At 45.1% G+C, this 25,948-nt stretch overlaps 1 protein-coding gene and 1 long non-coding RNA gene across 2 annotated transcripts in view; one reads left to right on the top strand and one right to left on the bottom strand.

Moving 5' to 3' along the window:
- Nucleotides 1-25,948, bottom strand: part of LOC115171874 (serine/threonine-protein kinase LMTK1) — a gene marked incomplete at its 5' end in the record, with an annotated part of 83,915 nt that overhangs the window by 23,842 nt on the left and 34,125 nt on the right. The window contains 1 exon segment of the mRNA XM_029729056.1: nt 10,110-10,236. Within this exon segment, the coding sequence (XP_029584916.1) occupies nt 10,110-10,236 (127 nt within the window).
- Nucleotides 10,934-19,326, top strand: LOC115171875 (uncharacterized). Its single transcript, XR_003871271.1, has 3 exons — nt 10,934-11,035; nt 17,596-17,598; nt 19,291-19,326. It is a non-coding gene; the product is annotated as an uncharacterized LOC115171875 (long non-coding RNA).

The raw sequence follows: 25,948 nt of genomic DNA, 5'->3' as shown, positions 1-25,948 counted from the left end.
AAGTAGGGTTTCCCCTTGCGGCTTTTGTGGCGCGATGGGTAACGATGCTTCGGTTGGTGTCAGTTGTTGATGTGTGCAAGGGTCCCTGGTTCGAGCCCGGGTTGGGGCGAAGAGAGGGACGGAACCTACACAGTTACACACGTGTGTGTGTGTGTGTGTGTGTGTGTGTGTGTGTGTGTGTGTGTGTGTGTGTGTGTGTGTGTGTGTGTGTGTGTGTGTGTGTGTGTGTGTGTGTGTGTACATGTTACTGTATGTGTGACAGTCTCTGCCTCTATTGAGTTGAGGCAATTATCTACAGGACAGAAATGCAAAACTCGGCAATCATGGAATCAAGCCATAGAATATAGTGTGTAGGTGGCATAGCCAGTTGACTGTCTCTTGGTGTAGTGTGGTGATCTGTCTCTTGGAGTGGTGATCTGTCTCCTATTGTGGTGATCTGTCTCCTGGTGTGGTGGGGTGGTGATCTGTCTCTTGGAGTGGTGGGGTGATCTGTCTCCTGGAGTGGTGATCTGCCTCCTGGTGTGGTGGGGTGGTGATCTGTCTCCTGGTGTGGTGGGGTGGTGATCTGTCTCCTGGTGTGGTGGGGTGGTGATCTGTCTCTTGGAGTGGTGGGGTGATCTGTCTCCTGGTGTGGTGGGGTGATCTGTCTCCTGGTGTGGTGGGATGATCTGTCTCTTGGAGTGGTGGGGTGATCTGTCTCCTATTGTGGTGGGGTGGTGATCTGTCTCCTGGTGTGGTGGGGTGATCTGTCTCCTGGTGTGGTGGGGTGATCTGTCTCCTGGTGTGGTGGGGTGATCTGTCTCCTGGTGTGGTGGGGTGATCTGTCTCCTGGTGTGGTGGGGTGGTGATCTGTCTCTTGGAGTGGTGGGGTGATCTGTCTCCTGGTGTAGTGTGGTGATCTGTCTCCTGGTGTAGTGTGGTGATCTGTCTCCAGGTGTAGTGTGGTGATCTGTCTCCTGGTGTAGTGTGGTGATCTGTCTCCTGGTGTAGTGTGGTGATCTGTCTCTTGGTGTAGTGTGGTGATCTGTCTCCTGGTGTAGTGTGGTGATCTGTCTCCTGGTGTAGTGTGGTGATCTGTCTCTTGGTGTAGTGTGGTGATCTGTCTCCTGGTGTAGTGTGGTGATCTGTCTCCTGGTGTAGTGTGGTGATCTGTCTCCTGGTGTAGTGTGGTGACCTGTCTCCTGGTGTAGTGTGGTGACCTGTCTCCTGGTGTAGTGTGGTGATCTGTCTCCTGGTGTGGTGGGGTGATCTGTCTCCTGGTGTGGTGGGGTGATCTGTCTCCTGGTGTGGTGGGGTGGTGATCTGTCTCTTGGAGTGGTGGGGTGATCTGTCTCCTGGAGTGGTGGGGTAGTGATCTGTCTCTTAGAGTGGTGGGGTGATCTGTCTCCTGGTGTGGTGGGGTAGTGATCTGTCTCCTGGTGTGGTGGGGTAGTGATCTGTCTCTTAGAGTGGTGGGGTGATCTGTCTCCTGGTGTGGTGGGGTGGTGATCTGTCTCTTGGAGTGGTGGGGTGATCTGTCTCCTGGTGTAGTGTGGTGATCTGTCTCCTGGTGTAGTGTGGTGATCTGTCTCCTGGTGTAGTGTGGTGATCTGTCTCCTGGTGTAGTGTGGTGATCTGTCTCCTGGTGTAGTGTGGTGATCTGTCTCCTGGTGTAGTGTGGTGATCTGTCTCTTGGTGTAGTGTGGTGATCTGTCTCCTGGTGTAGTGTGGTGATCTGTCTCCTGGTGTAGTGTGGTGATCTGTCTCCTGGTGTAGTGTGGTGAGGTGATCTGTCTCCTGGTGTAGTGTGGTGATCTGTCTCCTGGTGTAGTGTGGTGATCTGTCTCCTGGTGTAGTGTGGTGATCTGTCTCCTGGTGTAGTGTGGTGATCTGTCTCCTGGTGTAGTGTGGTGATCTGTCTCCTGGTGTAGTGTGGTGATCTGTCTCTTGGTGTAGTGTGGTGATCTGTCTCCTGGTGTGGTGGGGTGATCTGTCTCCTGGTGTGGTGGGGTGATCTGGACAGGAGCTATGTGTGTGAGGACAGAAGCTATGTGTGTGAGGACAGGAGCTGTGTGTGTGAGGACAGAAGCTATGTGTGTGAGGACAGGAGCTGTGTGTGTGAGGACAGGAGCTGTGTGTGTGAGGACAGGAGCTGTGTGTGTATTGTATGTAGTAAATACGTGTGGTTGAGGTTCTTTTGAAATGCCTGATGAACAATGTGCTATAGAATAAGGATGATCCTGTCAGACTTATAGCTGGCTTGAGCTTGATAAACAGTATACGTCCCAAATGGCACCCTGTTCGCTATATAGTGCACTACACAAGCATTTCACTACACCCACAATAACATCTGCTAAATATGTGTATGTGACCAATAAAATGTGATTTTACTTCAGACCAGGGACCATAGTGCTCTGGTCAGAAGTAGTGCACAATGTAGAGAATAGGGTGCCATTTGGGAAGCAGATGTATTCCATACAGACATTACTTCTACTGTCAATTCACTTCCGCTTATGAGACTAGGCCTTCTTCTACTTCTGCATGCTATGTGCATGACGAGAGGGAGGGAGGGACAAACAAACATAGAAAAACAAAGGCAAAGTCTTCTCATGCTTTTTTGATAAAAAAAAAAAGCATTGGACTCAATTTGGCATAAAGGTCTGCTATACAAATTTATGGAAAGTGGTGATGGGGGAAAAACATACAACATTATAAAATCCATGTACACAAACAACAAGTGTGCGATTAAAATTGGCAAAAAAACACATTTCTTCCCTCAGGGCAGTGGGGTGAGACAGGGATGCAGCTTAAGCCCCACCCTCTTCAACATATATATCAATGAATTGGCGAGAGCACTAGAATCTGAAGTTAAATGTCTTCTGTTTGCTAATGATCAGGTGCATCTTTCCTCAACCAAGGAGGGCCTACAGTAGCACCTAGATCTTCTGCACAGATTCTGCCAGACCTGAGCCCTGACAGTAAATCTCAGTAAGATCAAAATAATGGTGTTCCAAAAAAGGTCCAGTCGCCAGGACCACAAATACAAATTCCATCTTGACACCGTTGCCCTAGAGCACACAAAAAAACGATACATACCTTGGCCTAAATATCAGCGCAACAAGTAACTTCCACAAAGCTGTGAACGATCTGAGAGACAAGGCAGGAAGGGCATTCTATGCCATCAAAAGGAACATAAAATTCGACCTACCAATTAGGATCTGGCTAAAAATACTTAAATCAGTTATAGAACCCATTTCCATTTATGGTTGTGAGATCTGGGGTCCGCTCACCAACCAAGAATTACCAAAATGGGACAAACACCAAATTGAGACTCTGCATGCAGAATTCTGCAAAAATATCCTCAATGTACAACGTAAAACACCAAATAATGCATGCAGAGCAGAATTAGGACGATACCCGCTAATTATCAAAATCCAGAAAAGAGCCGTTAAATTCTACAACCACCTAAAATGAAGCGATTCCCTAACCTTCCATAACAAAGCCATCACCTACTGTCACGCCCTGACCAGGTGAACTCTGCTATTTTGGTCAGGGTGTGGCATTTCTATGGTTTATTTTCTATGTTTTGGTTATAGCCTTTATTTGTGTTTTATTTCTATGTTGGGCTCGGGGGTGATTTCCCAATCAGACAGCTGTCGCTTGTTATGTCTGATTGGGAATCACATTTAAGTTCCTTTTCCCCCACGATATTTGTGGGTTGTTGTCTCTTTTGTTTGAGCAAGTTAACGTTTCGTCTATTCTTTGTCTGTTTTGGTAACGTGTTTATTTGTGTCTAAATAAACATGTGTTCGCTCCCAGCTGCGCTTTGGTCCGCTTCCTTATCACCCGACGACGATCGTTACACCTACAGAGAGATGAACCTGGAGAAGAGCCCCCTAAGCAAGCTGGTCCTGGGGCTCTGTTCACAAACACAAACAGAGCCCCAGGACAGCAGCACAATTAGACCCAACCAAATCATGAGAAAACAAAAAGATAATTACTTGTAACATTGGAAAGAATTAACAAAAAACAGGCAAACTAGAATGCTGTTTGGCCCTAAACAGAGAGTAAACAGTGGCAGAATACCTGACCACTGTGACTGACCTAAATTTTGACTATGTACTGTACAGACTCAGTGAGCATAGCCTTGCTATTGAGAAAGGCCGTCATAGGCAGACCTGGCTCTCAAGAGAAGACAGGCTATGTGCAACACTGCCCCCAAAATTAGGTGGAAACTGAGCTGCACTTCCTAACCTCCTGCCAAATGTATGACCATATTAGAGACACATATTTCCCTCAGATTACACAGACCCACAAAGAATTTGAAAACAAATCCGATTTTGATAAACTCCCATATCTACTGGGTGAAATTCCACAGTGTGCCATCACAGCAGCAAGATTTGTGATGTTTCCACAAGAAAAGGCAAACCAGTGAAGAACAAACACCATTGTAAATACAACCCATATTTATTTTTATTTATTTTCCCTTTTGTACTTTAACCATTTGTACATCGTTACAACACTATATATAGACATAATATGACATTTGTAATGTCTTTATTCTTTTGGAACTTCTGTGAGTGTAATGTTTACTGTTTATTTTTATTGTTTATTTCACTTTTGTTTATTATCTACTTCACTTGCTTTGGCAACATTAACATATGTTTCCCATGCCAATAAAGCCCCCTGAATTGAATTGGAGAGAGAGACAGAGAGAGAGAAAGAGAGAGACAGAGAGAGAGAGAGAGTGAGAGAAAGAGAGAGTGAGAGAAAGAGAAAGAGAGAGACAGAGAGAGAGAAAGAGAGAGAAAGAGAGAGACAGAGAGAGAGAGAGAGTGAGAGAAAGAGAGAGAAAGAGAGAGTGAGAGAAAGAGAAAGAGAGAGACAGAGAGAGAGAAAGAGAGAGACAGAGTGAGAGAAAGAGAGAGACAGAGAGAGAGAAAGAGAGAAAGAGAGAGACAGAGAGAGTGAGAGAGAGAGAAAGAGAGAGAGAAGTATAAATAATGTGTATGTATGTGTGGGTGACTTTCTGTTTCTGACTGCAGAGTTTAAAAGACAGCAGCACAGAGTCAATAGCACTGGGATTCAGGACCACAGAGAAACAGAGGATGGAGAGGAAGAGGAGGAGGATAGATTAACAGGAAAACAATGCATCCAGACCAGAGCCAATCCCTCATAAATCTCCCCTCCTCCTCTCTTCTCATCCTCTCCTCTCCTCTCCTTTTTTCAACAGTTGTTTTCATTGAATCACCTAAATCAATCCCCCTGTTTTTTTTAAACAATTCCCACCCCTCATTTCTCCTCTGTTCTCTCCTCTCTCCCCCCTTTCCCACCCCTCCTTTCTCCTCTGTCCTCTCCTCTCTCCCACCCCTCCTTTCTCCTCTGTCCTCTGTTCTCTCCTCTCTCCCTCACTCTCTCCCCCTTTTCCACCCCTCCTTTCTCCTCTGTCCTCTCCTCTCTCCCACCCCTCCTTTCTCCTCTGTTCTCTCCTCTCTCCCCCTTTCCCACCCCTCCTTTCTCCTCTGTCCTCTCCACTCTCTCACCCCTCCTTTCTCCCCTGTCCTCTGTTCTCTCCTCTCTCCCCCACTCTCTCCCCCTCTCCCACCCCTTCTTTCTCCTCTGTCCTCTGTTCTCTCCTCTCTCCCCCACTCTCATACTCTCTACCCTCTCCCACCCCTCCTTTCTCCTCTGTGCTCTGTTCTATCTTCTCTCTCCTCCTCTCCCACCCCTCCTTTCTCCTCTGTGCTCTGTTCTATCTTCTCTCTCCTCCTCTCACACCCCTCCTTTCTCCTCTGTCCTCTGTTCTCTCCTGACTCCCCACTCTCTCCCCCTATCCCATGCCTCCTTTCTCCTCTGTTCTCTCCTCTCTCCCCCACTCTCTCCCGCTCTCCCACCCCTCCTTTCTCCTCTGTTCTCTCCTCTCTCCCCCACTCTTTCCCCCTCTCCCCGTCTCCTCTCCTCACCCTGCAACACCTGAACCAATCATACGGCCGTAGCTATGGAGGACAGGAGGGAGGGAGGCAATTGGCTGCTAGCCTGATGCTGGCATGTCCAATCCCTGCTCACGCTCACATCCTGGGATTCAGAGCACAACAAACCACACACACACACACACACACACACACACACCATGAAGTACAGCAAACAGCTGACAGCCCAGAGAATTAGAGAGTGTGAGGGTTGGCTTCCTTCCTCCCCAATGTGCTCCAGCTCTCTTGCATTCCTCACACACACACACACACACACACACACACACACACACACACACACACACACACACACACACACACACACACACACACACACACACACACACACACATAAACTGCCATGGAGCACTGCAGCAGGCCAGCCTCATTCTGCATTACGCAACAGACAGATGTTAGAGTGAGAGAGAAAGGGAGAGGAAGGGAGATGGAGGAAGAGTGGAAAAGAGAGCATGTCTGTGCTCTGTACCTGTTTGTCACGGAAATTCTCACCATCTCTCAAATTAACAACCCAGTGTGCAGGCCAATGTTCTGATGATGGGGCATGATGATGTTCTGATGATGGGGCATGATGATGTTCTGATGATGGGGCATGATGATGTTCTGATGATGGAGTATGATGATGGGGTATGATGATGTTCTGATGATGGTGTATGATGATGGGGTATGATGATGTTCTGATGATGGGGTATGATGATGTTCTGATGATGGGGTATGATGATGTTCTGATGATGGGGTATGATGATGGGGTATGATGATGTTCTGATGATGGGGTATGATGATGTTCTGATGATGGGGTATGATGATGTTCTGATGATGGGGTATGATGATGTTCTGATGATGGGGTATGATGATGTTCTGATGATGGGGTATGATGATGGGGTATGATGATGTTCTGATGATGGGGTATGATGATGTTCTGATGATGTTCTGATGATGGGGTATGATGATGTTCTGATGATGGGGTATGATGATGTTCTGATGATGGGGTATGATGATGTTCTGATGGTGTTCTGATGATGGGGTATGATGATGTTCTGATGATGTTATGATGATGGGGTATGATGATGTTCTGATGATGGGGTATGATGATGTTCTGATGATGGGGTATGATGATGTTCTGATGATGGGGTATGATGATGGGGTATGATGATGTTCTGATGATGTTCTGTCGATGGGGTATGATGATGTTCTGATGATGGGTTCTGATGATGTTCTGATGATGGGGTATGATGAAGTTCTGATGATGTTCTGATGATGGGGTATGATGATGTTCTGATGATGTTCTGATGATGGGTATGATGATGGTCTGATGATGGGTTCTGATGATGTTCTGATGATGGGGTATGATGATGTTCTGATGATGGGGTATGATGATGTTATGATGATGGGGTATGGTAATATTCTGATGATGGGGTATGATGTTCTGATGATGGGGTATGATGTTCTGATGATGTTCTGATGATGGGGTATGATGGTGTTCTGATGATGGGGTATGATGATGTTCTGATGATGGGGTATGATGATGGGATATGATGATGGAGTATGATGATGGGGTATGATGATGTTCTGATGATGGTGTATGATGATGGGGTATGATGATGTTCTGATGATGGGGTATGATGATGTTCTGATGATGGGGTATGATGATGTTCTGATGATGTTATGATGATGTTCTGATGATGTTCTGACACTGGGGTATGATGATGTTCTGATGATGTTCTGATGATGTTCTGATACTGGGGTATGATGATGGGGTATGATGATGTTCTGATGATGGGTTCTGATGATGTTCTGATACTGGGGTATGATGGTGTTCTGATGGGGTATGATGATGTTCTGATAATGTTCTGATGATGTCATGATGATGGGGTATGATGATGTTCTGATAATGTTCTGATGATGTTATGATGATGGGGTATGATGTTATTCTGATGTTGGGGTATGATGATGTTCTGATGATGTTCTGGTGATGGGGTATGATGATGTTCTGATGATGGGGTATGATGATGTGCTGATGATGTTCTGATGATGGGGTATGATGTTATTCTGATGATGGGGTATGATGATGTTCTGATGATGTTCTGGTGATGGGGTATGATGATGTTCTGATAATGTTCTGATGACGTTATGATGATGGGGTATGATGTTATTCTGATGATGGGGTATGATGATGTTCTGATGATGTTCTGGTGATGGGGTATGATGATGTTCTGATAATGTTCTGATGACGTTATGATGATGGGGTATGATGTTATTCTGATGATGGGGTATGATGATGTTCTGATGATGTTCTGGTGATGGGGTATGATGATGCTCTGATAATTTTCTGATGACGTTATGATGATGGGGTATGATGTTATTCTGATGATGGGGTATGATGATGTTCTGATGGTGTTCTGATACTGGGGTATGATGATCTGATGATGGGGTATGATGATGTTCTGATGATGGGGTATGATGATGTTCTGATGATGGGGTATGATGATGTTTTGATGATGGGGTATGATGATGTTCTGATAATGTTCTGATTATGGGGTATGATGTTATTCAGATGATGGGGTATGATGATGTTATGATGATGGGGTATGGTAATATTCTGATGATGGGGTATGATGATGTTCTGATAATGTTCTGATGATGGGGTATGACGATGTTCTGATGTTCTGATGATGGGGTATGATAATGTTCTGATGATGGGGTATGATGTTCTGATGATGTTCTGATGATGGGGTATGATGATGTTCTGATGATGGGGTATGATGTTATTCTGATGATGTTCTGATACTGGGGTATGATGATGGGGTATGATGGTGTTCTGATGATGGGGTATGATGATGTTCTGATAATGTTCTGATTATGGGGTATGATGTTATTCAGATGATGGGGTATGATGATGTTATGATGATGGGGTATGGTAATATTCTGATGATGGGGTATGATGTTCTGATGATGGGGTATGATGTTCTGATGATGTTCTGATGATGGGGTATGATGATGTTCTGATGATGGGGTATGATAATGTTCTGATGATGTTCTGATGATGGGGTATGATGATGTTCTGATAATGTTCTGATGATGGGGTATGATGTTCTGATGATGTTCTGATGATGGGGTATGATGGTGTTCTGATGATGGGGTATGATGGTGTTCTGATGACGGGGTATGATGGTGTTCTGATGATGGGGTATGGTGATGTTCTGATAATATTCTGATGGTGTTCTGATGATGGGGTATGATGATGTTCTGATGATGGGGTATGATGGTGTTCTGATGATGGGGTATGGTGATGTTCTGATAATATTCTGATGGTGTTCTGATGATGGGGTATGATGGTGTTCTGATGATGGGGTATGATGATGGGGTATGATGATGTTCTGATGATGGGGTATGATGGTGTTCTGATGATGGGGTATGGTGATGTTCTGATAATATTCTGATGGTGTTCTGATGATGGGGTATGATGGTGTTCTGATGATGGGGTATGATGATGGGGTATGATGATGTTCTGATGATGGGGTATGATGGTGTTCTGATGATGGGGTATGGTGATGTTCTGATAATATTCTGATGGTGTTCTGATGATGGGGTATGATGGTGTTCTGATGATGGGGTATGATGATGGGGTATGATGATGTTCTGATGATGGGGTATGATGGTGTTCTGATGATGGGGTATGATGATGTTCTGATGATGGGGTATGATGATGTTCTGATGATGGGGTATGATGATGTTCTGATGATGGGGTATGATGATGTTCTGATGATGGGGTATGATGATGTTCTGATGATGGGGTATGATGATGGCCCTGTTGGGTCAACGTATGCATTCCAAATGGCACCATAACGCACTACAAGTCCCGTGGTCCAACGTTGTGCACTGTGTAGGGAATAGGGTGCCATTTGGATTAGTGCAGCCTGGAGTGTGGACCTGAGACAACTCTAGTAACACTCATTTGAGTAATCAAGCAATTTGATTAACCCAGGGCTAGATTTGACGTTTAATTACTCGAGAGAAGAGGAGAGAAGAGAGGAAAGGAGAGAGGAGAGGAGAAAAGAGACAGCCATATGGGTCATAGGTGATATATAGAGGTGAAAGTTCAAAGGTAATAGGTGATGGGTCATAGATGGACTAGGATCTTACTGGATCGTCCGGGCTGTTTGGAGACAGGCAGGGAGACCTCAGTGAGGGGGAGGATGTAAACTTCAGGTCCATTCTGAGACGAGACCAGGTCAGCCTGGTACTCCTCTCCCTCTGTGTTCTCAAACTCCTGGTGGAGGGGAAAGGAGAGACTGGGGTTAGTGTGTATGTGAGAGAGAAAGAGGGGGGGAGTGAGTGAGAGAGAGAGAGAGAAGAAAGAATTTGTATGCATGTGTGGGTCACAGAGAGAAAGTGCGTGCCTGCATGTGTGTGTGTATGATTCAATAACAGTGTGTTTAGTCATCTGAGTGTCCATGCCTTCTGCATTAAAGGGATAATCCACCCCAAACCACTAATTCCTATGATTAACAGTGTTAAATAACACTAATATGTGAAGAAGAAATGTTTGTGAACAAATGTTTCATTTTGTCATTATAACAAGGTTGGTGGCAACATGTGAAAATCGTTCTGGAAATCTGTTGCAGCTCAAGCCAACTACAAAACCCACAATGCAATGCTCTCTCTATGGGCTAGCTAGCTAGCAAATGCAGCTACACACAATACTACCAAAGCCAATATCAGCATGTGAAGTAGCTAGCTAGCTGTAAAATCGCCAAAACAAACTGCACTATCAATTTAGGAGTCTATCTCACCGGGTTCAACTTGCAGTTCCTTCCTGCCCAGAGCTATAGCAACAATGGCCCTTTCTTATGTTTCCCACAGGCACATTGAGAGATGGTATTTGAAGGTGAAACTGAGTTGAATCATTTGGTCCACTGTTTAGATTGATCACATCTAAGAGACATACATGAGGATATTGTTAGGTCCCTCACTTCCAAGGCAGTTGTAGTCAATTAACTAATCACTGATCATAATCTTGATGTGATTGGCCTGACTGAAACATGGCTTAAGCATGATGAATTTACCGTGTAAAGTTATTAGTATTTTTTCACCTTTATTTAACCAGGTAGGCTAGTTAAAAACAAGTTCTCATTTGCAACTGCGACCTGGCCAAGATAAAGCATAGCAATTCGACACATGTATCCAAGATGGCGTAGCAGTTCAGACGTCCTGTCGTGTCTCGTGTATATATATATATATATATTTACATATTTTTTTTCTTCACTTATCTTTTTACATTTTTTTTATTCAAATACTCAACCTCAAAGCACTCTCCTGCAACCCGCCTCACCAATTTTAAAAAAACAAACAAAAAAAAAGTATTATTTACCTCATCTGAATTCCACAACAGAAGCTAGCCAGAGGTTAGCCATTTTCACTGGCTAACGTTGAAGTTCAGCTAGCCACGGTTAGCCGTCCTCAGCTGTCCATTAGCTCGAAAAGCTATCGCCAGTTTTTGTACAGCGCGACTCAGACCAGAGCATATCGGACCTATTCTCTCTCCTTTCCCCGATTTCTACCGCAGGCTCTGGACATTTACACCTGGATCTTGCAGCTAACTAGCTGCTACCTGAGTGGCTATTGGCAACGTCGGTCACGGAATTAACACACATTATGGCGGAGCTGGCCAGCTAGCCAGCTGAGGAGTTTCGTCAGCCACTCGTGGGCTGTTCCTGAGCTAGCCAGTTGAAGTGTCTCCTGGGCTACAACTCACCTATCCTGACCCGTTTTACTGCCGATGCGGAGCCCCATCGGGTCTTCACGACTGGACCACCGACGTTATCTGCCCGAGGGAGTTATCCAACTGGCCCCTCCGTCGCGACGTAACCTGATCGCCCATCTGCGGCCGGCTAATCGTTAGCTGTCTTTTCGGCTGCGATCTGAATAGGTCTATCGGACACTTTTCTTGGGCCACTATAACTAACTATTTTGCCAACTTGGACAGGTCCCCCCTTCCACACGGAACCCCACTAACCCACAGACGGAAACGCACGAGGTGGCTAAAAACAGACCTCCCTCCCATCTTCCACCAGCTTGCTACCTATGGCCCGGCTAAATGTCTGAATCTCACTGGACCCTCTGATCACTCGGCTAAGCATGCCTCTCCTTAATGTCAATATGCCTTGTCCATTGCTGTTCTGGTTAGTGTTTATTGGCTTATTTCACTGTAGAGCCTCTAGCCCTGCGCATTATACCTTATCCAACCTCTCAGTTCCTCCACCCACACATGCTATGACATCTTCTGGTTTCAATGATGTTTCTAGAGACAATATCTCTCTCATAATCACTAAATGCCTAGGTTTACCTCCTCTGTACTCACATCCCACCATACCTTTGTCTGTACATTATACCTTGAAGCTATTTTATCGCCCCCAGAAACCTGCTCCTTTTTCTCTCTATTCTGGACGTCACAGACGACCAATTCTTATAGCTTTTAGCCGTACCCTCATACTTATTCTTCTCTGCTCCTCTGGGGATGTAGAGGTGAATCCAGGCCCTGCAGTGCCTGGCTCCACTCCTACTCCCCAGGCGCTCTCTTTTGATGACTTCTGTAACCGTAATAGCCTTGGTTTCATGCATGTTAACATTAGAAGCCTCCTCCCTAAGTTTGTTTTATTCACTGCTTTAGCACACTCTGCCAACCCGGATGTCCTAGCTGTGTCTGAATCTTGGCTTAGGAAGTCCACCAAAAACGGTGAAATCATCATCCCTAACTACAACGTTTTCAGACAAGATAGAACGACCAAAGGGGGCGGTGTTGCAATCTACTGCAGAGATAGCCTGCAGAGTTCTGTCCTGCTATCCAGGTCTGTACCCAAAGAATTTGAACTTCTACTTCTAAAAATCCATCTCTCCAAAAACAAGTCTCTCACCGTTGCCGCCTGCTATAGACCCCCCTCGGCCCCTAGCTGTGCTCTGGACACCATATGTGAACTGATTGCCCCCCATCTATCTTCAGAGCTCGTGCTACTAGGCGACCTAAACTGGGACATGCTTAACACCCCAGCCATTCTACAATCCAAGCTTGATGCCCTCAATCTCACACAAATTATTAATGAACCCACCAGGTACAACCCCAAAGCCGCAAACTCTGGCACCCTCATAGATATCATCCTAACCAATGTGCCCTCTAATTACACCTGTTTTCAACCAAGATCTCAGCGATCACTGCCTCATTGCCTGCACCCGTAATGGGTCAGCGGTCAAACGACCTCCACTCATCACTGTCAAACGCTCCCTGAAACATTTCAACGAGCAAGCCTTTCTAATCGACCTGGCCCTGGTATCCTGGAAGGATATTGACCTCATCCCGTCAGTAGAGGATGCCTGGTTATATTTTAAAAATGCCTTCCTCACCATCTTAAATAAGCATGCCCCTTTCAAGAAATTTAGAACCAGGAACAGATATAGCCCTTGGTTCTCCCCAGACCTGACTGCCCTTAACCAACACAAAAATATCCTGTGGCGTTCTGCATTAGCATCGAACTGCCCCCGCGATATGCAACTTTTAGGGAAGTTAGAAACCAATACACACAGGCAGTTAGAAACGCCAAGGCTAGCTTTTTCAAACAAAAATTTGCTTCGTGCAACTCCAACTCTAAAAAGTTCTGGGACATTGTAAAGTCCATGGAGAATAAGAACACCTCCTCCCAACTGCCCACTGCACTGAGGATAGGAAACTCTGTCACCACCGATAAGCCCACTATAATTGAGAATTTCAATAAGCATTTTTCTACGGCTGGCCATGCTTTCCACCTAACTACCCCTACTGCATTCAACAGCACTGCACCCCCCACAGCTACTCGCCCAAACCTCCCCCATTTCTCCTTCTCCCAAATCCATTCAGCTGATGTTCTGAAAGAGCTGCAAAATCTGGACCCCTACAAATCAGCTGGGCTTGACAATCTGGACCCTTTCTTTCTAAAATTATCTGCCGAAATTATTGCAACCCCTATTACTAGCCTGTTCAACCTCTCTTTCGTGTCGTCTGAGATTCCCATAGATTGGAAAGCAGCTGCTGTCATCCCCCTCTTCAAAGGAGGTGACACTCTTGACCCAAATTGCTACAGACCTATATCCATCCTACCCTGCCTTTCTAAGGTCTTCGAAAGCCAAGTCAACAAACAGATTACCGACTATTTCGAATCCCACCGCACCCTCTCCGCTATGCAATCTGGTTTCAGAGCTGGTCATGGGTGCACCTCAGCCACGCTCAAGGTCCTAAACGACATCGTAACCGCCATCGATAAGAAACAATACTGTGCTGCCGTATTCATTGACCTGGCCAAAGCTTTTGACTCTGTTAATCACCACATCCTCATCGGCAGACTTAGTAGCGTTGGTTTCTCAAACGATTGCGTCGCCTGGTTCACCAACTACTTCTCTGACAGAGTTCAGTGTGTCAAATCGGAGGGCCTACTGTCTGGACCTCTGGCAGTCTCTATGGGGGTACCACAGGGTTCAATTCTTGGGCCAACTCTTTTCTCTGTATACATAAATGATGTCGCTCTTGCTGCTGGTGAATCTCTGATCCACCTCTACGCAGACGACACCATTCTGTATACTTCTGGCCCTTCTTTGGACACTGTGTTAACAACCCTCCAGACGAGCTTCAATGCCATTCAACTCTCCTTCCGTGGCCTCCAACTGCTCCTAAACACAAGTAAAACTAAATGCATGCTCTTCAACCGATCGCTGCCTGCACCTGCCCGCCCATCCAGCATAACTTCTCTGGACGGTTCTAACTTAGAATTTGTGGACAACTACAAATACCTAGGTGTCTGGTTAGACTGTAAACTCTCCTTCCAGACTCACATCAATCATCTCCGATCCAAAGTGAAATCTAGAATTGGCTTCCTATTTCGCAACAAAGCATCCTTCACTCATGCTGCCAAACATACCCTCGTAAAACTGACCATCCTACCAATCCTCGACTTCGGCGATGTCATTTACAAAATAGCCTCCAATACCCTACTCAACAAGCTGGATGCAGTCTATCACAGTGCCATCCGTTTTGTCACCAAAGCCCCATATACAACCCACCACTGCGATCTGTATGCTCTCGTTGGCTGGCCTTCACTTCATAATCGTCGCCAAACACATTGGCTCCAGGTCATCTACAAGACCCTGCTAGGTAAAGTCCCCCCTTATCTCCGCTCACTGGTCACCATAGCAGCACCCACCTGTAGCACGCGCTCCAGCAGGTATATCTCTCTGGTCACCCCTAAAGCCAACTCCTCCTTTGGTCGTCTCTCCTTCCAGTTCTCAGCTGCAAACGACTGGAACGAACTACAAAAATCTCTGAAATTGGAAACACTTATCTCCCTCACTAGCTTTAAGCACCAGCTGTCAGAGCAGCTCACAGATCACTGCACCTGTACATAGCCCATCTATAATTTAGCCCAAACTACTACCTCTTCCCCTACTGTATTTATTTATTTTATTTATTTTGCTCCTTTGCACCATATTATTTATATTTGAACTTTGAACTTTCTTCAAACTACAAATCTACCATTCCAGTGTTTTTCTTGCTATACTTTATTTACTTTGCCACCATGGCATTTTTTTGCTTTTACCTCCCTTATCTCACATCATTTGCTCACATTGTATATAGTCTTATATTTTTTTTTCTACTGTATTATTGACTGTATGTTGTTTACTCCATGTGTAACTCTGTGTTGTTGTATGTTGTCGAACTGCTTTGCTTTATCTTGGCCAGGTCGCAATTGTAAATGAGAACTTGTTCTCAACTTGCCTACCTGGTTAAATAAAGGTGAAATAAATAAAATAAATAAATAAAAAACATACAACAACACAGAGTTACACATGGAATAAACAAAACAAAAAAAGAAGAAAAAAGTATATATACAGTGAGTGCAAATGAGGTAAGATAAGGGAGTTACGGCAATGAATAGGCCATGGTGGCGAAATAATTACAATATAGCAATTAAACACTGGAATGGTAGATGTGCAGAAGATGAATGTGCAAGTAGAGATACTGGAGTGCAAAGGAGCAAGATAAATACAGTATGCGGATGAGGTAGATAGATGGGCTGTTTACAGATAGGCTATGTACAGGTGCAGTGATCTGTGAGTTGCTCTGATAGCTGGTGCTTAAAGCTAGTGAGGGAGATATGGGTCTCCAGCTTCAGTGATTTTTGCAGTTCGTTCCAGTCATTGGCAGCAGAGAACTGGAAGGAAAGGCGACCAAAGGAGGCTTTGGGGTTGACCGGTGAGATATACCTGCTGGAGCGTGTGCTACGAGTGGGTGCTGCTATGGTGACCAGTGAGCTGAGATACCTAGCAGAGACTTGTAGATAACCTGTAGCCAGTGGGTTTGGCGACGAGTATGAAGCGAGGGCCAACCAACGAGAGCGTACAGGTCGCAGTGGTGGGTAGTGTATGGGGCTTTGGTGACAAAGCGGATGGCACTGTGATAGACTGCATCCAGTTTGTTGAGTAGAGTGTTGGAGGCTATTTTATAGATGACATCGCTGAAGTCGAGCATCGGTAGGATGGTCAGTTTTACAAGGGTATGTTTGGCAGCATGAGTGCAGGATGCTTTGTTACAATATAGGAAGCCGATTCTAGATTTAATTTTGGATTGGAGATGCTTAATGTGAGTCTGGAAGGAGAGTTTACAGTCTAACCAGACACCTAGGTATTTGTAGTTGTCCACATCTTCTGTCAGAACCATCCAGAGTAGTGATGCTGGACGGGCGGGCAGGTGCGGGCAGTGATCGGTTGAAGAGCATGCATTTAGTTTAACTTGCATTTAAGAGCAGTTGGAGGCCACGGAAGGAGAGTTGTATGGCATTGAAGCTTGTCTGGAGGTTAGTTAACCTGTTGTCGTATGGGGGCAGTATTTTCACGGCCGGATAAAAAACTGCCCAGAAACTAGAATATGCATATAATTAGTAGATTTGGATAGAACACACTCTAAAGTTTCTAAAACTGTTTGAATGGTGTCTGTGAGTATAACAGAACTCATATGGCAGGCCAAAACCTGAGAAGATTCCATACAGGAAGTGCCCTGTCTGACAATTTGTTGTCCTTCTGTTGCATCTCTATCGAAAATACAGCATCTGGGCTGTAATGTGACATTTTCTAAGGCTTCCATTGGCTCTCTAAAGCCGCCAGAAAGTGGAATGGGGTGTCTGCTGTCTCTGGGCAAAGAACAGCAGCAGAAGTTGTAAGTGGTCAGCCTGGGGACAGTGAGACTGAGATGTGCGTTTACGAGACTACTCCATTTTTTTCTTTCTCTCTCTGAATGAATACAACATTGCCCGGTTGGAATATTATCGCTATTTTATGAGAAAAGTAGCATAAAAATTGATTTTAAACAGCGTTTGACGTGCTTCTAAGTACAGTAATGGAATATTTTGAATTTTTTTGTCACGAAATGCGCTCGCGCGTTACCCTTCGGATAGTGACCTGAACGCACGAACAAAACGGCAGCATTTGGATATAACTATGGATTATTTGGAACCAAAACAACATTTGTTGTTGAAGTAGAAGTCCTGGGAGTGCATTCTGACGAACAACAGCAAAGGTAATCCAATTTTTCTAATAGTAATTCTGACTTTAGGTTGTCCCAAACTTGGTGGGTGTCAAATTAGCTAGCCTGTGATGGCCGAGCTATGTACTCAGAATATTGCAAAATGTGCTTTCGCCGAAAAGCTATTTTAAAATCGGACATAGCCATTGCATAAAGGAGTTCTGTATCTATAATTCTTAAAATCATTTATGTATTCGGTCAACGTTTATCGTGAGTAAGTTAGTAAATTCACTGGAAGTTTTCGGTGGGTATGCTAGTTCTGAACATCACATGCTAATGTAAAATGCTGGTTTTTGATATAAATATGAACTTGATTGAACAAAACATGCATGTATTGCATAACATAATGTCCTAGGAGTGTCATCTGATGAAGATCATCAAAGCTTAGTGCTGCATTTAGCTGTGTTTTGGGTATTTGTGTTGCATGCTAGTTGCTTGGAAATGGCTGTGTGGTTTTTTGTGTCTATGTACTCTCCTAACATAATCTAATGATTTGCTTCGCTGTAAAGCCTTTTGGAAATCGGACAACGTGGTTTGATTCAGGAGAAGTGTATCTATAAAATGGTGTAAAATAGTCCTATGTTTGAGAACTTTGAATTATGACATTTTGTGGGTTTAAATTTGGCGCTCTGATTTGTCACTGGCTGTTGAATAGTGTGGGACGATTTTCACCTCCCCTAGAGAGGTTAACACAGTGTCCAAAGAGGGGCCAGAAGTATACAGAATGGTGTCGTCTGCGTAGAGGTGGATCAGAGAATCACTGGCAGCAAGAGCGACATCATTGGCTGAGGTGCACCCATGACCAGCTCTGAAACCAGATTGCATAGCGGAGAAGGTACAGTGGGATTCGAAATGGTCGGTAATCTTTTTAACTTGGCTTTTGAAGACCTTAGAAAGACAGGGTAGGATAGATATAGGTCTGTAGCAGTTTGGGTCTAGAGTGTCACCCCCTTTGAAGAGGGGCATGACCGCGGCAGCTTTCCAATCTTTGTGAACCTCAGACAATACGAAAGAGAGGTTGAACAGGCTAATAATAGGGGTTGCAACAATTTCGGCAGATCATTTTAGAAAGAGAGGTTCCAGATTGTATAGCCCGGCTGATTCGTAGGGGTCCAGATTTTGCTGCTCTTTCAGAACATCATCTATCTGGATTTGGGTGAAGGAGAAATGGTGCGGGCTTGGGCGGGTTGCTGTGGAGGGTGCCGGGCAGTTGACCGGTGTAGGGGTAGCCAGGTGGAAAGCATGGCCAGCCGTAGAGAAATGCGTATTGAAATTCTCAATTATAGTGGATTTATCGGTGGTAACAGTGTTTCCTAGCCTCAGAGCAGTGGGCAGCTGGGAGGAGGTGCTCTTATTCTCCATGGACTTTACAGTGTCCCAGAACTTTTTTGACTTTGTACTACAGGATGCAAATTTTGGTTTGAAAAAGCTAGCCTTAGCTTTCCTAACTGCCTGTGTATATTTGTTCCTAACTTCCCTGAAAAGTTGCATATCACGGGGGCTATTCGATGCTAATGCAGAATGCCACAGGATGTGTTTGTGCTGGCCAAGGGCAGACAGGTCTGGAGTGAACCAAGGACTATATCTATTCCTAGTTCTACATTTTTTGAATGGAGCATGCTTATTTAAGATGGTGAGGAAGGCACTTTTAAAGAATAACCAGGCATCCTCTACTGACGGGATGAGGTCAATGTCATTCCAGGATACCCCGGCCAGGTCGATTAGAAATGAGGCCTCACCTCCTGGTTACACTAGTGACCATATCCCCCGTATTGCTAACATTTATGATAGCAAATTTGAATTTACAAAATAAAACGATGTTTTCGTTTTTTGAGCTTCTTGTCATGAAATCTATGCAGCCTACTCAATCACTTTTTATAGCTACTGTTTACAGGCCTCTTGGTCCATATACAGCGTTCCTCACTGAGTTCCCTGAATTCCTATCAGACCTTGTAGTCATAGCAGATAATATTCAAATCTTTGGTGACTTTAATATTCATATGGAAAAGTCAACAGACCCACTCCAAAAGGCTTTCGGAGCCATCATCGACTCAGTGGGTTTTGTCCAACATGTCTCCGGACCTACTCACTGCCACAGTCATACTCTGGACACATTTTTGTCCCATGGAATAAATGTTGTGGATCTTAATGTTTTTCCTCATAATCCTGGACTATCGGGCCACCATTTTATTATGTTTGTAATCGCAACAAATAATCTGCTCAGACTCCAACCAACGATCATCAAAAGTCGTGCTATAAATTCTCAGACAACCCAAAGATTCCTTGATGCCCAAAATGTTTTTTTGATACTGTCGCAAAGCTAACTAAAAAGCAGCATTCCCCAAGAGAGGATGGCTTTCACTTCAGCAGTGATAATGAACTTCTTTGAGGAAAAGATCATGATCATTAGAAAGCAAATGACGGACTCCTCTTTAAATCTGCGTATTCCTCCAAAGCTCAGTTGTCCTGAGTCTGCACAACTCTGCCAGGACCTAGGATCAAGGGAGACACTCAAGTGTTTTAGTACTATATCTCTTGACACAATGATGAAAATAATCATGGCCTCTAAACCTTCAAGCTGCATATTGGACCCTATTCCAACTAAACTACTGAAAGAGCTGCTCCCTGTGCTTGGCCCTCCTATGTTGAAGAAAATAAATGGCTCTCTATCCACCGGACGTGTACCAAACTCACTAAAAGTGGCAGTAATAAAGCCTCTCTTGAAAAAGCCAAACCTTGACCCAGAAAATATAAAAAGCTATCGGCCTATATCGAATCTCCCATTCCTCAAAAAAAATTTTGAAAAAGCTGTTCTGCCTTCCTGAAGACAAACAATGTGTACGAAACGCTTCAGTCTGGTTTTAGACCCCATCATAGCACTGAGACTGCACTTGTGAAGATGGTAAATTACCTTTTAATGGCATCAGACCGAGGCTCTGCATCTGTCCTCGTGCTCCTAGACCTTAGTGCTGCTTTTGATACCATCGATCACCACATTCTTTTGGAGAGATTGGAAACCCAAATTGGTCTACCCGGACAAGTTCTGGCCTGGTTTAGATCTTATCTGTCAGAAAGATATCAGTTTGTCTCTGTGAATGGTTTGTCCTCTGACAAATCAACTGTAAATGTCGGTGTTCCTCAAGGTTCTGTTTTAGGACCACTATTGTTGTCGCTATATATCTTACCTCTTGGGGATGTCATTTGAAAACATAATGTTAACTTTCACTGCTATGCGGATGACACACAGCTGTACATTTCGATGAAACATGGTGAAGCCCCAAAATTGCACAGAAGCCTGTATTTCAGACATAAGGAAGTGGATGGCTGCAAATGTTCTACCTTTAAACTCGGACAAAACAGAGATGCTTGTTCTAGGTTACAAGAAACAAAGAGATCTTCTGTTGAATCTGACAATTAATCTTGATGGTTGTACAGTCGTCTCAAATAAAACTGTGAAGGACCTCGGCGTTACTCTGGACCCTGATCTCTCTTTTGACGAACATATCAAGACTGTTTCAAGGACAGCTTTTTTCCGTCTACGTAACATTGCAAAAATCAGAAATTTTCTGTCCAAAAATGATGCAGAAAAATGTATCCATGCTTTTGTCACTCCTAGGTTAGACTACTGCAATGCTCTACTTTCCGGCTACCCGGATAAAGCACAAAATAAACTTTAGTTAGTGCCAAATACGGCTGCTAGAATCCTGACTAGAACCAAAACATTTGATCATATTACTCCAGTGCTAGCCTCCCTACACTGGTTCCTGTTAAGGCAAGGGCTGATTTCAAGGTTTTACTGCTAACCTACAAAGCATTACATGGGCTTGCTCCTACCTATCTTTCCGATTTGGTCCTGCCGTACATACCTACACGTACGCTACGGTCACAAGGCGCAGGCCTCCTAACTGTCCCTAGAATTTCTAAGCAAACAGGGCTTTCTCCTATAGAGCTCAATTTTTCTGGAATGGTCTGCCTACCCATTTGAGAGACGCAGACTCGGTCTCAACCTTTAAGTCTTTATTGAAGACTCATCTCTTCAGTAGGTCCTATGATTGAGTGTAGTCTGGCCCAGGAGTGTGAAGGTGAACGGAAAGGCACTGGAGCAACAAACCGCACTTGCTGTCTCTGCCTGGCTGGTTCCCCTCTCTCCACTGGGATTCTCTGCCTCTAACCCTATTACAGGGGCTGAGTCACTGGCTTACTGGTGCTCTTCCATGCCGTCCCTCGGAGGGGTGCGTCACTTGAGTGGGTTGAGTCACTGACGTGGTCTTCCTGTCTGGGTTGGCGCCCCCCCTTGGGTTGTGCCGTGGCGGAGATCTTTGTGGGCTATACTCGGCCTTGTCTCAGGATGGTAAGTTGGTGTTTGAAGTTATCCCTCTAGCGGTGTGGGGGCTGTGCTTTGGCAAAGTGGGTGGGGTTATTTACATTTACATTTTTGTCTTTTTTTTTTTTGTACTGGCCCCCTGTGGGAATCGAACTCACAACCCTGGCGTTGCACACACCATGCTGGCATTGCAAACACCATACTCTACCACCTGAGCCACAGGGAAGGCATATCCTGCCTGTTTGGCCCTGTCCAGGGGTATCATCGGATGGGGCCACAGTGTCTCCTGACCCCTCCTGTCTCAGCCTCCAGTATTTATGCTGCAGTAGTTTATGTGTCGGGGGGCTAGGGTCAGTCTGTTATTTCTGGAGTATTTCTCCTGTCTTATCCAGTGTCCTGTGTGAATTTGAGTATGCTCTCTCGAATTCTCTCTCTCTCTCTCTTTCTTTCTTTCTTTCTCTCTCTCGGAGGACCTGAGCCCTAGGACCATGCCTCAGGACTACCTGGCATGATGACTCCTTGCTGTCCCCAGTTCACCTGGCCGTGCTGCTGCTCCAGTTTCAACTGTTCTGCCTGCGGCTATGGAACCCTGACCTGTTCACCGGATGTGCTACCTGTCCAGACCTGCTGTTCTCAACTCTCTAGAGACAGCAGGAGCGGTAGAGATACTCTCAATGATCGGCTATGAAAAGCCAACTGACATTTACTCCTGAGGTGCTGACCTGTTGCACCCTCGACAACTACTGTGATTATTATTTTTGACCATGCTGGTCATTTATGAACATTTGAACATGTTCTGTTATAATCTCCACCCGGCACAGCCAGAAGAGGACTGGCCACCCCTCATTGCCTGGTTCCTTTCTAGGTTTCTTCCTAGGTTTTGGCCTTTCTAGGGAGTTTTTCCTAGGTACTGTGCTTCTACACGTGCATTGCTTGCTGTTTGGGGCTTTAGGCTGGGTTTCTGTACAGCACTTTGAGATATCAGCTGATGTAAGAAGGGCTATATAAATACATTTGAATATAAACGGATGGATGTGTTCTAGACGAGTGTGCCCATATCATCAATTGGCTGATTTGGTGATCTGGAGTGAAGGTAATTGTTTTAAAAGCGTTGTGAAATGTGATTGTGTGTTATCCCCTATTTCCAGTAATGAGAATTATGTAGCTAAGTGGTAGGCCACACAAGCTCACAGAATTGGACCCGCCAAGTGCTGAAGCGTGTAAAGAATCGTCCGTTCTCGGTTGCAACACTAACTACTGAGTTCCAAACTGCCTCTGGAAGCAATATCAGCACAAGAGCTGTTCGCCGGGAGCTTCATGAAATGGGTTTCCGTGGCAGAGCAGCTGCACACAAGCCTAAGATCCCCATGTGCAATGCTAAGGGTGGGCTGGAGTGGTGTAAAGCATGCTGCCATTGGCCTCTGGAGCAGTGGAAACACGTTCTTTGGAGTGATGAATCACACTTCACTATGTGGCAGTCCGAAAGACGAATCTGGGTTTGTCGGATGCCACGAGAACGCTACCTGCCTGAATGTATAGTGCCAACTGTAAAGTCTGGTGGAGGAGGAATAAATGTCTGGGGCTGTTTTTCATTGTTCGGGCTAGGCCTCTTTATTCCAGGGAAGGGAAAACTTAATCAAATTAAATCAAATTGTATTTGTCACATGCGCCGAATACAACATGTATACAACCTTACAGTGAAATGTTTACTTACAAGCCCTTAACCAACAATACAGTTTTAGGAAAAACAAGTGTTAAGTAAGAATGGCGCTACAGCATACAATGACATTCTAGACGATTCTGTGCTTCCATCTTTGTGGCAACAGTTTGGGGGAGGCCCTTTCCTGTTTCAGTATGACAAAGTGAGGTCCATACAGAAATGGTTTGTCGAGATTGGTGTGGAAGAACTTGACTGGCCTGCACAGAGCCCTGACCTCAACCCCATTGAACATCTTTGGGATGAATTGGAACGCCGACTGCGAGTCAGGCATTATCGCCCAACATCAGTGCCCGAACTCACTAATGCTTTTGTGGCTGAATGGAAGCAAGTCCCCACAGCAATGTTCCAACATCTAGTGGAAAGCCTTCCCAGAAGAGTGGAGGCTTTTATAGCAGCAAAGGGGGGACCAACTCCATATTAATGCCCATGATTTTGAAATGTGATTTACGACAAGCAGGTGTCCACATGCTTTTGGTCATGTAGTGTATATACAACCCCAGGTGACTACCTCATTAAGCTGGTTGAGAGAATGCCAAGAGTGTGCAAAGCTGTGGTCAAGGCAAAGAGTGGCTACTTTGAAGAACCTCAGATATAAAATATATTTTGATTTGGTTACTACATGATTCCATATGTGTTATTTCATAGTTTATGTCTTCACTATTATTCTACAATGTAGAAAATAGTAAAAATAAAGAAAACCCTGGAATGAGTAGGTGTGTCCAAACGTTTGACTGGTGCTGTCTATATAGGAGAGAGAAAGAGTAGGGATGGATGGAAAGAGAGAGACGCATCTTGTCTTCTGTTCTCTCCTCTGCAGGGATCCTCTGCAGTGTCCCAAATGGCACCCTATTCCCTATGTAGTGCACACTACTTTAGACCAGGGCCCTGCACTCTATAGGGAATAGGGTGCCATTTGGGACACAACCTGGGAGAGCTTGGCAGACGTGCAGCACAGTTCTGTCTGAAGTACAGCTGGAGATATAGACACGCCCTCAATTACATTTACAGTCCCATTGCTTTACTGGCATGATGTCACAATGTACAGCCCTCTCTTTCAATAGAGGGATACACGGAGGGATGCTAGTTGGAAGTGGAAAGCTGACATCTTCCTCCATCTCTACTCTGGGTCCCCTTCCTCCTCCTCCCCCTATCATGCCTCAACTTTCTTCCTACTGTCTTGAGATTTGGCTCTAAACTTCTTATTTTCACAAAACAACACATCTGAATATGAGCCACAAGCAGAAACAGACAGTTGTACAACACTCCCTTCCAACCCTGCCTGCTAGATGCAAACAGAACACATCCCCTCTGTCCCTTCTAAACACCAGTGTCTCTTTACACTCTAAACACCTCCAGCAGCGACAGAGTACCACGCTGCCAATCCATCTTCAGAGACTGTGTTTGTACAGGGAGAGAGTGGCTGGCAATACTGCTCTGTTCTCAACTACTGAGCCATCCATTATTTACCTAATGAACTACAGCACAGAACAAACCTATCTAGAGGAGAGAAGAGAGGGGAGGGGAGTGGAGGGGAAGAGGTGAAGAGAACAAGGGGAATCATGCAAGACAACGCTTCACTGCGACAGAAAAACCCCTCTGCTCTGATTCATAAGACTGATAGCACCCTTTTGCTTCTCATTCACAACACCACCTGTCTATCACAGGAGCAGAGCATGAAAGAAAGAAAGAAAGAAAGAAAGAAAGAAAGAAAGAAAGAAAGAAAGAGAGAGAGAGAAAGAAAGAGGATGAGGAGACATGACAGAGAAGAGCGAACGGACGAAAAGACTAGAAATGAGAAAAGGCCATACCGTTCACTAAACACTTAACACTCTCCTCTCTTCTCTTTTCTCTAAACACTTAACACCCAACCACAGAACTGAGTCTGTCTGTCCGTCCCACAGAGTGGGCACAGTGAAAGGAGGATGACATAAAGAAGGCTTTGGTGGTGCAGTGGTGGGATGTGGCTAGTGGTCGCACGCTAATGCACACACCTCTATTAACGCAAACCTCTGCTAACACTCTGGTGAATGACAAGGAGGAGAACCACAGAGGAGGATGTGACCACATAACACTGTTCTATTGACTTCTGTGGGTTTGACACTGGACAACCACGCCAAAGTAGCCTGGGTTTGACACTGGACAACCACGCCAAAGTAGCCTGGGTTTGACACTGGACAACCACGCCAAAGTAGCCTGGGTTTGACACTGGACAACCACGCCAAAGTAGCCTGAGTTTGACACTGGACAACCACGCCAAAGTAGCCTGGGTTTGACACTGGACAACCACGCCAAAGTAGCCTGAGTTTGACACTGGACAACCACGCCAAAGTAGCCTGAGT

This window comes from Salmo trutta, chromosome 32 (assembly GCF_901001165.1).
Source record: "Salmo trutta chromosome 32, fSalTru1.1, whole genome shotgun sequence".
Taxonomy (NCBI): Eukaryota; Metazoa; Chordata; class Actinopteri; order Salmoniformes; family Salmonidae; genus Salmo; species Salmo trutta.
This window is presented reverse-complemented; position numbering and strand designations above follow the sequence as displayed.